The 16,930-nt window shown below is 35.2% G+C and overlaps 1 protein-coding gene across 1 annotated transcript in view; it reads left to right on the plus strand.

The window, feature by feature from the left end:
- Positions 1-16,930, plus strand: part of CNTLN (centlein) — a 204,938-nt gene that overhangs the window by 90,423 nt on the left and 97,585 nt on the right. Inside the window, 3 exon segments of the mRNA XM_059834003.1 lie at positions 3,572-3,745; positions 9,997-10,122; positions 15,292-15,413. Of these exon segments, the coding sequence (XP_059689986.1) occupies positions 3,572-3,745; positions 9,997-10,122; positions 15,292-15,413 (422 nt within the window).

Raw genomic sequence — 16,930 nt, forward strand, 5'->3', positions numbered from 1 at the left:
CTTAGTTCTTAGATTACAAATAAGAGTTCAGATGTAAAGCTGTAAAGTGAAAAGCCAAGAAAAGATCATGTTTCTTCCTGAGGATCTGACGAAATTGCACTTCTTTCTTCATGCATAAATCTTGGAACTCTGCATTATTAAGAGTCATGTTTTATACAGAAGGAATTGAGGTTCTCATAATAGCCAGATCTTTTCACTAAATAATTTGGGTTTGGTGATTTTTTTGTTCTTAACTAAGGATACCTGGAACATAAGAGTTTAGTAATGTAAAGTTAAATGGACATAAATCTGAAACAAAAGACCAGAGAGAAAAATTTCATCCAGCTTTCTGTCTTTCGAAGATCTCTTTTCATGTCTTAAAAATTCAGGTTTAAAAATTCTCTTAATATTTGAGTAAACAAAGTCTTCTAGGCTAGGAAATGTAGAAGAATATTTATCAAATAGTGAAGGATATGTTAAATTTAGCAGAAAACGATACCCAACTCTTCTTAAAGTGGAGTCCATTGATAAGTAAAACCTCAATTTTTAAATGATCTTTTCAGGTTACATCTGGGTTCTTAGAATTCCTGAAACTGAAGAAACTTCACATGCTTACTTAAAAAATTGAGCAGGTTTTGAGCCCCAAGTTATGTAGCAAGTTCTGTATTGATAACAGTGATCTGCTGAGTATTTTGAGGGTAAAAATACAGGCATTTTGGAGGTATAAGTTAAGATCTAAGACTGGTTTTGCTGGGTGTAGTTTTCCAAGAAATAATGTGTGTGTATATCTATGTGCACAAAGAGTTTTATTAGAAACTGTGTCTTTTCAGTATTTTAATTTTAAGTAAGTAACACTGCATGGTAATTTCTAGAGATCTCTTTTGGGAGAAGAAAAGAATAGGGGAAAAAAACCCCCAAACAAATGAAGAACACTGTTCGTGTATTGGTTCTATTAAAGTCAGCGGCAGAACTTCACTAATATAAAGGAGCAAGAATTTGATATACTCTGTGACTCCTAAATGGATTTACATTTCAAAACACTCTGCATTTCATTTTTGAAAGAAGAAATTAAAAAGTAGTGATACAGTAAGAAGTTAATCATTAGCTAAATTTGTGCAATTCTCATGGTTTAAAACTCAGCAGCATTTAACAGTTGTAACTTTTTGAGGTAATGGTAATATGAATTAAAACTACTATAACAGATTGAAGTTATTGATTCTTTTTTTTAGTTACTAATGTAATTGTACAACTTATGTTACACGTAGTAGTCTTTTTTACATACAGATGATAAATCAATAAAATGAGACAAGTTGGTTGGTGTATTTCTCTTAATAAGAAAGAATAAAGTTCAAGTATAAAAGAATTTAATTATATAACTTAAATATAACTACATATCACTTATCTGCTGTCACTATTTCTGTCTTCTAGGTTTTGTTGGATTTTTTTTCCTTTTTATATCGTGCTAAGGTTTTGGTCAAATGAACAAAAAGCCCAGTTTTCTTTTAAATGTTCTTTTCAATGCATGGCTTGTCTAGTCCTCAGTTTTCTATTTTCCTCTTTTTTCCTCTGTGTAGAGTTTTCTTTTCATTATAAACTGGCCTTTTGCTGATCATAGGTGGAAATTACATCTGTTTGCAACTACATATGGCCTAAATTATGCAAAATGAGCAACAGAAATTATTTAAGGAACAGTCAGCAAAAGCATGGGCAACTTCTACTCTCCGACAACTTTTCTGTACTTGTTTGCTATATGAGGAGTTGCACTTTTTCTGAAATAAATGTTTGGAATTTCTAATTTGGGATTTATTCGTAGAAAGTGTGAGTTTATAGTATGCTTTATGAAAAGCTTCATGTTCTGCATAGAAAGAAATAAAATGGCTATGCCCATTAATCTGTTTCTGTCAAATGCTAAGCTTACTGGGGTGCTTGCTTGCTTGATTTTAATCAACTTTGGACCATTCTGTTTCTTGATTGGCATGAATTTGGAGATTTTTTTTTGTTTGCTTAACCTTTTTTACACTGCCTTTTCTGATTTTTGTCAGTATACCTGATTTGTTTTACTTGGGCCATACCAGTAATTGAGAGAGTAGGAACAAGTGATAATTGTACCAAATTCTTTCTTCTCTATTGAAATGAGTATTTGTCTTAAGAACATGCTCAAACAGTTGCAAGCAAGTCAGGTTGTCAGAACTTTGCTAATTAGGGAAAGTATGTGTAAAATAAAACATTTAGTCAGTCTTGAGAAAGTTGTCGTCTGGATCAAGCTTTGTTGATTGAAGACTACTATTTCTTAGCTGCTTGTCACTGCTGTCAGAGCGCGGCTGGCAACAGGCATTTGATGAGTTTCGCCAATCAGTGCAATACAAGGTCAGCTCATGCCACTTGCATTGACTTTTTAAACTAACTTGCCTTTTTATTTATGCAATCGATTAGGGAGGGGATTTGCACCATCCCTTCTTTCAGCAATAGTGTTGGGGTGCTAACCTCCAGCTGCCTGGATGCATTGACCATCTGCGAATTATATTATCTTTGTCTGGCACAGCTGTTGCAAGGTGAATGTCTGTCCCCAGCCTTAAAGCACTGTGGAGGAGGTTTGAGCTAAAGCATTTCACTTTGTGATTGCCATAGATTGCCGCAACATGCATATTGGTGTTGCTTATGCTAAGCTAACAATGTTTTTTGCCTTGTGGTTGTAACGCAGTGGGATGTGTTCACAGGCAGTTAATGAAAACTCAGCTTACAAAGAGTAATTTATCAAGCCATGGTAAATTGACCACTCTTGGTCATGTATACACATGTAAGTCCACTATTGGACATCAGGGATATGACTTAAAGATAGTTGGTACCAGCGAAAATGTGTTTTGGTCTGAACAGGCTTTGTAACAGGGCCAAGGTGAGCAGTGCGTGGCAGTGTTGTATTGTGCCAAGCAATTGCTGTGAACGAAATGATAGCTGGGAAGGGTCCTGGAATTCAGTGGCTTCATGAAATGACATATCTGCCTTGAGTAACACTGTGATCTAGAATTACTGTCTATTTTTTCTGTAAGTCTTCAGTTTGACCACAACATTTTGTGCTGAGTTTATGGACGTACTGGATACATATTGTAGATTTACATTAAAGAGGTACTTTTCTGAGGCAGTTTTTAACTTAAGAATATCTTTTTGATAGAATATGCAGTTAAGGGTTTTTTTCCCCATGTTTGATAGGCCAGTGATACTTACCAACTTGAAATTGCACCAGCATCAAGTCTAGGAGGTAAAATATGTGGTTAAGAAATTTTGACAGCATGTGAGATACAAAATAGTATAGTAGAATAAGTTGCTGCAGAAGAAACGTCTGCATCAAACAACCATTACTAAGACAATAAATTTGGATCTGGAAAATATGGTGATGGTGGTGTGAAAATGTTTAGTTAACCCTTCAGGGTCTGGTTTTGATTATAGACTCATGAATCATTTACAAAAGCAGAATTATTTACAGCTCTCACACATTTCTGTAATATTTTGTTCCTCTAGGCAGTTTTATCTAATGGCTTGTTATGCTTCTGATTTTTTGTTACTAATGTAATATACCTGTACTGTCATTTTCTAGGTATTGCAACAGCCTTCTTTAAGTGAGCTAGAGTGTCTTATTACAATGCAAAAATCTGAAATCGAGCTTTTACAGGAAAAATTGAAAAAAGCAAGTCTTAACCTAGCAGAGCATGATTTGTACACTATGGATACTCTGGAAAGCAACACTATAAGGACTGGAAGAAAGCATGAGGTAGGATAGTTTTATTGTCTTGTGTATTTGTGTCTAAGTCAGGCTGGTAAAGCCAAACATTTTTGCTCAAGGGTCCAGATAATAATTTTAATATCTGTTGATGCTGCTTATAATTCTGGAAGCTCATTTGAATGGTTCTTGTGTTATCTGCCAAAGACTTGTTAAAATAGCTGTTGGGAGTAGAAGGTTTTACCTTATTAAATACTGAATAAGGGATTCTTAATTAAATGAAATATTGGAAGGATAAATTCTTTGTAGGTTTGTTAAAATGAATATTTATCAGATATTTCGTGGTGTTTATCAGAATGACCATCTTTCCCTGGAAGGAAAATGAGAGAAATATAAATGGTTATTATTATGATTTTATAAATGAAGAAGATTTTTTTTTTTCCCAAATTTGAAGTATGATGTAGTATTTCTTGTATGAAGAATGACAACAATGTTCTTTTGAAGTTTATACTTCTGACTTTTTCTTACTCTGTATACTGCTGGACTGCCTCTTTCGTGATGACTTGCTGTTAAATTTAGGCACCAGGTAACAGTAACAACTATAAACTATAGCTAATGAAATAGATCTGTGAATATTTCTACTGCTTAAATTGATTTATGAAATTAGCCGAAGTCATGATGTTTTTCAGTGTGTTCAGCCTCTTCCTCATCTAATTTTTTTTTTTTTTATTGTGATTGTATACAATATGGGAAACTCGGAAGATATTTCTGTGGCAAGGAAGCAAACAGCAACATGCTTCTGTGTGGTATAAATAGTCTACAAGGGTGGACCATCATGTTCTGCTTCCTTAGAAATCTTCTAGTTTTCCCACATTTGGTATCTCATAACATTTCCTTTGAAAACTCTATGGCTTGTTCTTTCTTAATATCCTGCACTGTTTGCTATATTTGGGAAAAGACATATTTTAGAACATTTGTTTAGGAGCATGTGGTGTTGCCTCTGTGAAAAAGTGTTTAAGAAAGGACAAAATGCTGCACATGCAGTGTAGAGTGAAGAATAGAAGGTGAGAAACGGCCCTGCAAACACCAAGGTCAGAGAAGGAGGAGAGGGAGAACGTGCTCCAAGTGCCAGAGCAGGTGTTTCCCTGCAGCGCATGGAGAGGACCACCATGGAGCAGATGTCCACACTACAGCTTGTGGAAGAGCCCACACCAGACCAGGTGGATATTACTTCATGGAAACCGCAACATGTGGAGAGGAATCTGTGCTGGAACAGGTTCTTCTGACAGGGACTGTGGCCCACGGAGGACCCACTCTGGAGCAGGTTTATCCTGAAGGACTCCAGCCTGCGGAGAGGCTCCACACTGGAGCAGGGGAAAAGTGTGAGGAGGAAAGAGTGGCCGAGGGGAGCTGTTATGGACTGACTGTAACCCCCCATTCCCCATCCCGTGGCAGTGCTCAGCAGGAGGTAGAGGAGTCAGGAATGAAGGAGTGAAATTGAACCTGGGAAGCAGGGTTGGGGAGGAGGTGGTGTTTTAATATTTTCTTTATTTCTTACTACCCAAATCTATTTTAAGTGGCAGTAACTTAATTTTTCCCAAATCGAGTCTGTCTGTGATGGTGAATGGTAAGCAGTCTCCATTTCTTTGTCTCAACCCATGAGCTTTTTCATCCTATTTTCTCTCCCTGTCCTGGTGAGGAAGGAGAGTGAGCAGTTGGGTGAGTGTTTGACCATTTGCCAAGGTTAACCCACCACACTGTCATTTCTTGTTTCCTCAGAATAATGTAAATTAGAGTACTGTGTTTGTCATAAACTGATCACTGTGTCAGGAATAAAGCAGTTACTTCCCTTGAGTAAAACAATACAAACATTTAAATCGTATTGTAGAGAATCTTCTCCTGTTTTGATATGTAGATCCTAGTCATGCTCTTTGAATACTGAGGGTTGTTTGATAGGTGCGCTTTTTCACATGTGCACGCAGTCTCTATTAAAACTTTTGGGAACTAAATTGACAGGCTACAAATCCTTTGTATTTAGGCAAGACAGTAAGGAAAATTGTAGAAACATTGTGGCCTTAGGATCACAAAATATAAAATAGAAAAGGTACTACTGCTGCATGTACGCATTTTCCCTTGCAATGAAGAGTCTTCCCATTTCCTTGTTGTTCAGTCTTTTATGACGAAAGTATTCATGACAGAAGTTACTACTGTGTGATTTGTCAGGAAGAATACGCTGGATTATACAATTCTTGTTTTACAATGGTGATCCTTTTGGCTTCACAAAGACTGTTGTGTTAACCCTTCATCCCCCCTTACATGCATCCCCCCTTATGTGCGTTCCCAGGAATTCCCACAAATAAGCATGGAATCACTTCTGATCAGAATGACGCTGCTTTGAATACTTTCTGCTCGAAAAAGCCAAAGATTTTGAAAGAAGAAATAATTGGAAAGGTGTTAAAAAGGGCCTGGGACAAAACAGAAACTTGCCATTAGGGGGATAAATTGGGATGTGTGGCCGCATAACTGTATGCTTCCACCTATGTTTGGTTCTGCAGAATGCAATGATATATAGATACATCTATAGGCTAGTGTTTTTTGTGAATTGCAGAAATTCAAATTCCTTGCCTACAGTCATACAGAGTAATAGAAACAACTTATTCTGTGAGACAGATGATATGGTGGTTAAAAGCTTTATTAAATGTGTGTGGGGGGTGTTATTTTTCTTGATACTGTTAAGCGTGTACTTAGAGGCAACTGTAACCCCCAAATTCCAGTCTCTATAGAAAGTGGTACAGCTGAGAACCGTTTTGTATGAAGACTTACAAGTCAATTGCTTGATCTTCCTAGAGCTCTTTTTGAGCTTAAAATTTGTAACTTTGTAAGTTATGTATGATTTCTGTTACCTAATTAAACTGCCATCCGTATGGCTGCTGGCCAATTTCAGTAACACAGCCCTTGGTTTTTTATAGCTAAGTTTTCCCATCGTATGATGCATTGGAGTTATAATTGTCTTTTATTGATATACATTCTATAGCATTCTTCTAAGTCTATAATGTCAAGATATTAAAAGACATGAGGTAACTTGCAGTACTGATAAAGTTCTTGTTGAAACATAGTGAATCAAGAATTTGCCATTTTTCCTCTCCAGAAAACCCCACCTGTATCTTGTCAGCCTCTGGTTCAGCTTCAGCAACATTTCTGTTTCTTCAACTGATAAAAAACATTAAGATTTCTGCCCACTGTCGTCAATGCTGTGTCCTGGCAGACATTGATCTGATCTGTGTGTGCAGAAAAGTTCTCCAAGACATTTCAGTAAGAGTTCTGGCTTACCTTGTTTGCTTTTTTTGGACTTTTTTTGGCACTCCATCCAACACAAAACCTGTTGGAAGCAAGAACGTGAATATTTCCAGCTTCGTCCTGTGGTGTCTTTCATGGTGCAGACGGGTAACAGAAGGTTGTTAGAAAGAGGCATCTTCTTTTTCTGCTTCCTATACCTCCATTAACCATTAATGTGTGTCACATCCACTTACCAGCTGTTTCTTTACATTAAATCTTCTGTCACAAAGTTTCATATGTAGTAGTATTACAAAGCCTGTTTATTTCTAGTTTTCTGCTATTTGGCTTAGTCTTTTGTAAACATGTTTTAGGGTAATTTGATGAAAAACCTTCTGTTGTTACCCTTTACTGACTTGGTTTAACATTTTTTGCTCATAAAACTGGACTTTTTCCTACTCTTAAACATTTAGGAAACATTTAAAACATTAGAATTTATATATATATTTAATACAGGTATGTATTATTAAATGTCTAAATTTACTGTCGAATTTGAGGACTGAATTAAAAATCAAATGCTTAAACCTGGCAGCAGCAGCAGCAAAGTTTGCATTTGTGACAAGGGTATTACAGATGCCATCTTCCAAACTGAGTTTTGCAGCAGCCCCAGGCAATCAAATTACAGTGTATTTTATTACACAGTCTCTTCTGTCTTGGTAGGAAAATTAAACTGTTTGCCTTCTTAGCAAAGATTGCCTTCAAACTACCTATGTGCAGCTGTAAAGCCCAGACCCAGCTCCTTCTCTCCGCAGACCTCTAGTCCGATCTCTAAACAGGTAAAAACATATTCAAACAATAGAATGTTTCTTAATGCACATCACCAATCCCACCTGTTCTCACAGGGAATTATTTCCGTGTCCATGAATAGGTAGAATTTTTGTTTATTTTTTTCCATATCTTGGCCCTGTAAAAAATTCACAGCACAATCCCAGGTAGCTATATAGAGAGTCTGTGTGTGTGTGTGTGTGTGTGTGTGTGTGTGTGTGTGTGTATATATATAAAAAGAAAAACTGTTGTGTGCTCATTGTATATGATCATCTTTGATTAAAGTAGCAAGACTATTTTACATTTTTCTGTATTTTTTTTCTCTTTTCTCCATTCCTCCGTAGTATCTCTCTACCTAGTTATTCTCAGCAGTCTGGTGTGGGTTGGCCCACTTATTTTCCTTTGTCGTCCTTCTCTTTGGCAACAAATGCAGTGCTTTGACCTTTCATTCCTGATTTCAGATAAATCATGTATTTTCAAAGTCTTCTGTATACAAACATGATGTTTAACTAGGAAACATTTCTTGAAAAATAATGCATTCTGGTGTTTTAGGAAAAATTAGTATGGGTATGCAATAATTAGGAAATGTGGAAGATAGGAGTTTTATTTAAGATCTTGGTTTTATTCAAGAGATCTGGGACTTTGGAGATGAGAGTTTTTAATATGTTGGTCTTGGGATGTTCTGCTTCAGACACCTGAAAGGTATCAGTTTCGTTTTCTGCAACGTTAAAATCTTTACTGATTAATATCAGCATCTATTAACTGAAGTAGACTTTATGATATCTCTGCCAGAATTATAAGAAAAAGATGTAAATCAGTAATCTTACTATTTCAAAGACAATATACACTGACAATATAAAACCATGAATTTGGAAATACTGTTTTAAATGTTCATTAAAGTGTCATTCTAGTTTCTTCTGTCTTATAAAGGAACTGACATGAATATACAAAATATGTCCATTTGACATTCAGATTTTAAATTCTTTGCAGATGTTAGTTTTGGTTTGGGTTTTTGGGGGGTTTTTTGTTTGTTTTTTTCATCTCATTCAGGCACATTCCAGAAGCAAAAGAAACCCAAAGCCAAATGACAAAAGCACCTTGGCACTATCTAAATTCTTAAATATGTCATATTATTATTTTCTGATATTTCATGATACTATTTTTTTCTCCTTTTTGGAAACCTGTACAATTTGAAGTGGAAGTGTGGTATACAGTGTCTTGTAAACATTTAATACTGGAAGGTAATGGTCAAAGAAAAAAATGCCAGTTGCTAATTAAGATTCTCTTTAAGTTTAAATTAATTTAAGGGAATTGTAAAAGTCTTGAAATACATAGTATTCAAGAAGACTTTATCCTGAATTCCTTTCATTGTGAATCAGTTACTTTACAGTGAAAATGGCAGCATGCAACAACAATAATCACAATTATTCTTAAATTTTTGTTTGCCTATATGTGTTTATGTAATAGCATTTTACCTTATAGGTATTAAGTGCGTGTTAGTATTTCTCTGTCCTTAACCAAAGTTATTCAGAAAATCAGAAAGTCTAATTTGATGAGGTCTTTCTTTGCCATAAGGACATATGACATAGAATGAACAAGAAAGCTGCCCAGTTTAAGTGTTACTTTCGCATATTCTTTCTCCAGATTGCTATATGAAGCTGTACATAATATAAACACATATTCTTGTCTCTAGTTAGTCACATTATAGTTAATGACCATATGGTCATTATGGTATAAGATCTACTGTCTGTTGTATTTATATTCCTCAAGCATATTGTTCCTTCAACTTCACAGTGTGTTAAACTATTTCAAAGGGAAAAAAATCCTTTCCCTCTTGTTTCTGGTTGTCCTATCAAGTGTAACCTTGGACCCTTATAGAGCAATTAGACCAGCCTCTATCCCCTCCTTTGTAATGAGGTTTCTTGCATTTCTGAGTCTATAACCCTTTAGTCTTCCCTAATGGGACATCATTATTCTGAAAGAAACAATGTAAATGTAAATGAATATTCTCATTAACGAGTCACAGAGAAACCTTTAGTGGTAGCACTGTGGTAATTCTGCTTGTTATTTCTCTGGTATTCCATGCAGATTTTTTTTTTTATAATTCATTATTAGTATTCAAAATTACTTCTTCTTTAATTCTGCATGTCTTTCATAATCCAGTGTTCCAACTAGTTCAACCATGTCCTTGTTTTATTCTCCAGGAACCACCTGTGAAACGTTCAAGGTCTCTGTCCCCAAAGAGCCTTTTTAGAGAGTCAGAGGAGCTAAGGAAGCTTAAAATAGCTGAAAGGAAGATTGAAAACTTAGAGAAGACACTACAGCTAAAGGTAAACATTAAAAAAATAATTAAAAAAACCCTTCTAGCTATAAGCTTGCATAGATAAAGATATACCAAAATAAACAGACATTTTAAAAATGCAAAATGCACATATTGTTATGGACTGTAAGTGTGTTAGCATAAGAGAGCACTCTCTGTTAGTTTGCCTTTTTCCTTTATGGCTAGGAATTTTGTGTTGGTACTCCTGCAGTCCTATGGAAGCCTAATTCAAGCTGTGCTTGTTAAATACATTTTCAAAGTTTGTGTCTGAGCATATATATTCTGAGAAATTCATGTATTCATATAGAAATAAAGTGAAGAGAAAGTACAAAGAAAATTTCTTTTTTTTGTATATGAAGCCAGTATTTTAAAATGCTGAAGTCAATTACTTGGAACAGATTTACCCCTTGTACTGTTAGAAGTTATGGCCCAGAAGTTGTTCTTCTAACAAATGCTGTAAAAAAAACCCAACAAATACACACACACACCCTTGGTAGAAAAGCTTAATTGAGCATGTATTGCAATTCCCCATTTTGTCCCCGTTTTATAGATTTTTGTTGGTTTGGGGTTTTTACTTCAAAAATAGTACTTTTGGAATGACCTATTGGTTTCAAATTGCACCTCAGAATGCAAAACCTGAACCCTGAGTCATATTTTCTTAAACATTTGTAATTCGCCCCTTTCCCCCTTTTCTTTCCCCCCTTTTCTTTCCCCCCTTTCTCTCCCCCTTTCCCCCCTTTCTTTCCCCCCTTTCTTTCCTCCCTTTCTTTCCCCCCCCAACTTTTTTTTTTTTTTTTGGTTGCTTATATTTGTTCAGAGTTATGGAAAGATATTTTTAGTATATGAAGCCTAAAGCAGAACTGCTTATATTGAATATGCTGTGATAAATGTCAGGTAAGTGAAAAAATCTGGCAAGCCCTACAAACCATATTCCTGAGCTCCTGCCTCATGCAAAAAGACACTCATATGTGATAAGTCAATTTTAGAAAAAATGTGAGTGGGAATTATGTTTTAGCACAAATGCAAAAGTTCATCACTCTGTATACTTGAGAGAGTTTAATGTAGTGTCTTAGCACATGTAGAGTTATATGAACAGGAAAGATGGCTTAGACTTCAAATTCAGTCTTACAGGCCATCTTGCTCTTTGTTCCTAGGAGTCAGAAGATTAATTTGTTTTGTTTTTTCTCTCTGTTGAGAAACGTAAGGCATGTCCTACCACCTCTACCTGAGAACTGGCCTTTGGCAGGCCTTCTGTTTGTTACTCTTAGTTTGCCTGCCAGAGGCTGATGCCACAGATTATTCTGGCACTGTGGACTACAGCTGCTCCGCCCTTGGCAGCAAAGCTCACGCATCAGTGTTTATGGTTGTTGCCTTAAATGATAGGGACTTCCACATTTCTTTGTGTTTTCTTCTGCAAAGAGGAGTGAAGAGAAGCACTCTGATTTTCTAAGCAGATACAGAAGAGAAAGGATTGTTATTCTCTCTGCATGACCTCATAACATAATTTTTACCATTTGCCATACTGCCATTGTAATTTTTTTCCGTTTCATCTTAAAAGCATAATTTAGGAATCTGTGCAGTTTTATTATGTTGCAAGTGTGGGATCTCTATTTATCACAGCAGTTAATCCATGAGGTCTTTAAGGGCTAAGTCTTATATCTCCCCTTGAAACTGAATATATGAACTTCTTGCATTTTCTCCAGGAAACCTACTTGGCTTCTTTTGCAGAATGCTTTAATTGATTGAAAAGAAGCTGTAGAGGCCCAGATCAACGTATTAAACACTTTTGTGGCACTGCATTCATAATTCAGTGAGGCTATGGCCAGCATGATGGTGAACTCAGCTGTCGTAACACTAACATCAGAATAATTCTATCGGTATTGTATCATTGCTTGATATTAGCCTCCTCTCAGGCATTGCTTCCAACAATTTTCAACATTTTCAAAACTGGCACTTCCATTGTTGCCTCCTCGAGCGAAGTGTTGACCATATGATTACTTGAAATATACTTGCTCAGAAAAATGCTTGCTCTGTCAATAAACATACTGATAATGCATATTGTGAAGATGAAATTGTGACTTAATCCATCAGTCCTTCTGCAGAATTGGTAACAATTGAAAAAAAAGACTAACAGCTTTATTTATGGGGTTTTCAGGAACAGGAATACTTGATGCCCCAGTTGATATTACAAAGGAACAGAGAAGGGGGCAAGGTCCCATTCATAGGATTTTCCAGTTCTCCTCAGCTGACTGATTTCTGGCCAAGGGAAGTTGGCTTTTACTGTCTTTATCGCTAATATAAATAGGGTAATCATGTAAATTCAGAGTGTCCATAGTTTTGGTACAGATTCGGCTTCATTTTGCACTCCAGGACATACTAAAAAGTAACAGAGCATGCCTGATTTCATCCTTGTTTAGGGAAGAGATTGTAAAAGTAAATAAGAATATTTCATGGATTTTGAATAACAAATTATGAAGCTGGTACTTAGAATGGTCCAAAGCTTAAGTACATCAATCTACTGTTGGTCTTTAAGAAGGGGGTAGGAGTTTCGTTGCCGAGAGTTAGATATTTGATACAAACTAAGAATATGTTCTCTTCTCCTATATTATGTTTCTAGAACTGTGATCCCTGGTGTAGCCTAGAGGAGATCTTCTGGCTTTAACTGTAAAGTTTTCAAAAGCAATAGGAGTTCTTTGCTTTGAGTTTTCTCACCCTTTGTGTTTAAAGTTCTAAAATTTTGGAGAGAATTAGCACTAGAATATGTAGATCAGTCTTTAGGGCCGCTTTAATACTTGTTTATGTGAGTGAGGGCACGCTGTTATATTTTGTTTAGATTTCATGTATAGTCCTGTTCCATGTATGGTGTTCAGATGCCGAAAATATATTAATAATGTGGCTTTTCCACATACCTACTTGTGGAAAAAAACTATTTTTGTAATGGTCAGGTTCCTCACTTCTTATCAGCCTAAGAAGAGTAGTCAAAGAATTGAATCAGTATATTTTTTAATTCCATTTTAGTTCAATTTTTAGTGTAACAGATTTTGAAGTAGTGATTAGAATATTTTGATTTGTCTAAGCTGCCTGCAAATAGCAAAATGACTTTTTTTCACAGTCAGTTGGGTTCTTCCTCCTGCAGATTGGACTTCGTCTTTTTGTCTTTCATTACTGCATGGGAGGTACTATAGAATGATACAGGAGAGCTGGAGAATAACCTGGAAATCCAGCACTACTAGAAATGGTTGTTCTGTCCTGTTTCTCTCAATATATAGAAAACTGTATACAAGACAGTTAATTATTAAAAAATATAACATAATTCAATCAGAGAGAGATGGAACTAACTGAGATTATGAGAATTACAATCTAAATTTAAAGTTCTGAAGTGCTTAATAGTTCAATAAAAGAGAGTGATTAGGACAGTTAATTGTCTAATTTCTGTTTCTGCGACAGCAGAGCAACTGATAAGGGAAGGGAATTACTAATGGAATGGATAATGGAACAGGTAAGCAGTAATGAAAAATGTAGATTCATAAATAGGAAAGGCCAAATTCTACACTTGGTTGCATGTCTGAAAGGGCATTGACACTAACAAAGTTCTGAGGATTTATGCTGAAGACATTATTTTCCAGTACCTTGCCAGAGTTGATCCGTTTTCACTAGCAATGTCAAACAATCTCAGAATAATGATTTCATGGACTTCTTTTGAAAACACAGCATCTGTAATTGGATTCTCATAAAAATTTCCTGTTGTAGTGTCAAGCAAAGCTTGATAATAGTCTCTATGTCCTTTGCCATAAATTTATCTTGCTATTTGTTTGATTGTTTTTAATAACATTTTAGTAGTTATATGAGCTACTTTAAAACACTCAAAAGTACTTTCTAAGCAATTCTAAATTTATAAATGTATCTGGTTTAGAGATTGTTTCAGGAAAAAACCCACTGCTTTGGAAAAGTATTTAATGGTAAGGTCACTTTGGTACCTGCTTTTATTCCTAAATCTGCTTTGTGTGTTGCCTGAGTTACTTCCAGAAAACTTCTGGAGTTTTGTATATAGTAGCATCTGAAATTTTAGCTGGTATCTTTCAGCTTTGTTTATGAGTCGTGAAAGCTAAGCTACATCTTAGAAGCCAAGCTTAGTCTAGGTACTTAGTAGTTAGCACTACAGTAGAAACTCTTGCTATGTTTTTACAGTGGGATTTAAATTTTACTGCTTACAGCTCTGACTATTGGTATATCTTATTTATTGACTAAAGCTGAAAAGCCCTCCTTGCGTGTAAGCAGTAAATGCATGCAAATAAAGTAATTGTGATTTACTCAGATATTAAGGAACATATTCTGTAGTTGCTCTACAAGCAGAGCTCCCTTTGAACTGGAAATGAAGCTCTGAGGGCCAATTTTACTACAGAATAATGTCTGGTGAAGTCTTTACAGCTCTATGCCAGAATTTGACTGCTTTATACTGTGGAATGTCCTCTTCTTAATATTCATTTTTTTTGGAGCACAGTATTGTCACTTAGGAAAATCTTATGTTAAACTTGCATGATGTTATCCGGTAATATAAATCGACGTATATCTTACTTTTTGTTCTGTAAAAAAAGTACATTTTTTCATATGGTTTTGATTATATAAAAGCTATTGCAAAATTTGTTTTTATTTCTTGTTTGTTACATACCAGAGGACAAAGTCTAGATGTTGCAGGTTTATATATATTTACAGAAATAAATTAATACATGAGGAAATCCTGAGGCCATTTAAATTTAGGTTTTTTTGACATGTACCTCAGTGTGGCCTCGGAAATACATAGATTAGTTTTCCATGGGAAAAAAAAAAAAGAAAAAAATATTTTGGAGGAAAAGATAGTGCCAACAATCCTTTTTCAGTCTATGTATTTTTAGGTGTATTCGGCCAATGTATTCGCAAGAAGAAGACTGGCATTTTGGTAGTAAATTTTTTAAAACTTCTCAGCAGCATGGAAAAAAAATTAAATTTTGCCAAATTAGCAGAATTTGCTGAAGTAGCAATAAGAAAAATTGTTATTTTAGCAATTGTGATTCCTGATCTTTCTATTTAGATTTCTGAGGCTCTTAACAGTTACTCAAACAGAATCTTTGTTTCATGTGATCTGTGTGAAAGTTTCTTACATTTTGACCAACTCTAGTTTTGTTTTTCTGGTGCTTTACAGACTCGAGAAACTGATGAGCTAAGAGCAGCCCATGAAAAACGCAAAGAGAGGCTGCAGATGTTACAGACCAACTACAGAGCACTAAAAGAGCAGTTAAAGCAGTGGGAAGAGGGTGATAGCAGGTAAGTTACATAGCTCATTAAAAACATTTCTCTTACATGAGAAATATGAACAGAAGTATTATACAGGTATTCAAAAGAGAGTTTGATTTGAAGGCAGAAGCTACTATGTGGTGATCAAGACTTTATAAAGCAGAATACATGGCATACCCCTATATGAGAAAAATTACAGTTGAAACAAAGGGTAAAATGTATTGAGCTGACACCTTGACTTATTTTATTTAGGATCTCATTTTGAGCCTGAGTACTGGACAAAGGTCTGCTAGAGCTGCTTATTTATGCTTGTCTAATTCCCCAGTCGATTAATTTGTTGACTGTGTATGTTTTAGATTTTCTATAATAGAACAATTCCTCCTTATGTTTCAAATAGTTTTAAAAAATAATTTTATTCATTAAACAATACAGAAATAACTCTCTAACATTTAGTGATTCAGACATTAACTGAAGCTGATCCTAAAATCCCCTTCTTAATAGGGAAAAAAAGAGTATTTGCATGAAAAGAGTATTTTCATCTGTTAAATGATCATAAAATCAATAATTTCTGAACATTCTATAAAAATATTGCAGCAATGTATCTTTATTAATGGAAAGAAGAAAGACTCTACCACATCAAAATTTAAACAGCAAATATTCTCTCTACATTTCTCCCTTAAATTCTATACAGAACAGTTAAAAATTTATGGAGAAATTCTTTTTTTTTAAGTCCTTAGCAGAGAGTTAGAATTTTTTGGTAAACAGACACATTTGGAGGTATGAAGACATTTCTCATCACTGCAATTATCAGACACTGCTGAGGTACAGTTTTTCAGGCCCTGTTTCAAGAAAGTAATTTGAGCAGGTCCTTACGTTCTGGTGGCTTTAGTAGGACTTCAGCATCCACCTACAGTTTAGTAAACACATATGTGTTTTACTAAAAATAATTCTTTTTGTAATTAGAGCAATACTGACTAATCTTGACACAAACTTTGTAACTCTTTCTAACTGAAAAGAGAGTCACAGAAATTGCTGCAAAACTGGTAGCCGTTGAGAGAGTTCAGTGTGACATAAAGGGTCCTAATGTGAATGATAAACTGTCCCTCATATATAACTAATGCTTTGGCCTATCTGAGTAGATTTGCATTGCTTTGTAATGCTATGGCATTTCCTTAAGAACAGTTTGTCTTTTAAAAAGGAAAAAAAAGCGTGGATGAAAATAACGGTAAGGTACAAATCTGCTACACGCATTGGTAGTGCAGGAAGATTTTTTGAAATATCAAAGCATAAATAATGAATAGATTTGTTTAAATTAGAATGAAAAGATTTTGTTTATTTAGGAAAAATATGAATGAGTTTATCTTCTAGCTCACTGTTGTAAATTCAGTGCAAGTTGGAAACAACTGAAATCTACTGGATAATAGTTACTTTATGCAATGAAATTATTCTGTGTCTAAGCTAAGTAGGCATTCATGGTCCACAGAGAGGCCAAGGCTCAAAAGATACAAAAATTCATCCTAGATAAAGACAGTAAAATCAAACTTGTT

The sequence above is a fragment of the Gavia stellata genome, chromosome Z (assembly GCF_030936135.1).
Source record: "Gavia stellata isolate bGavSte3 chromosome Z, bGavSte3.hap2, whole genome shotgun sequence".
Classification (NCBI taxonomy): Eukaryota; Metazoa; Chordata; class Aves; order Gaviiformes; family Gaviidae; genus Gavia; species Gavia stellata.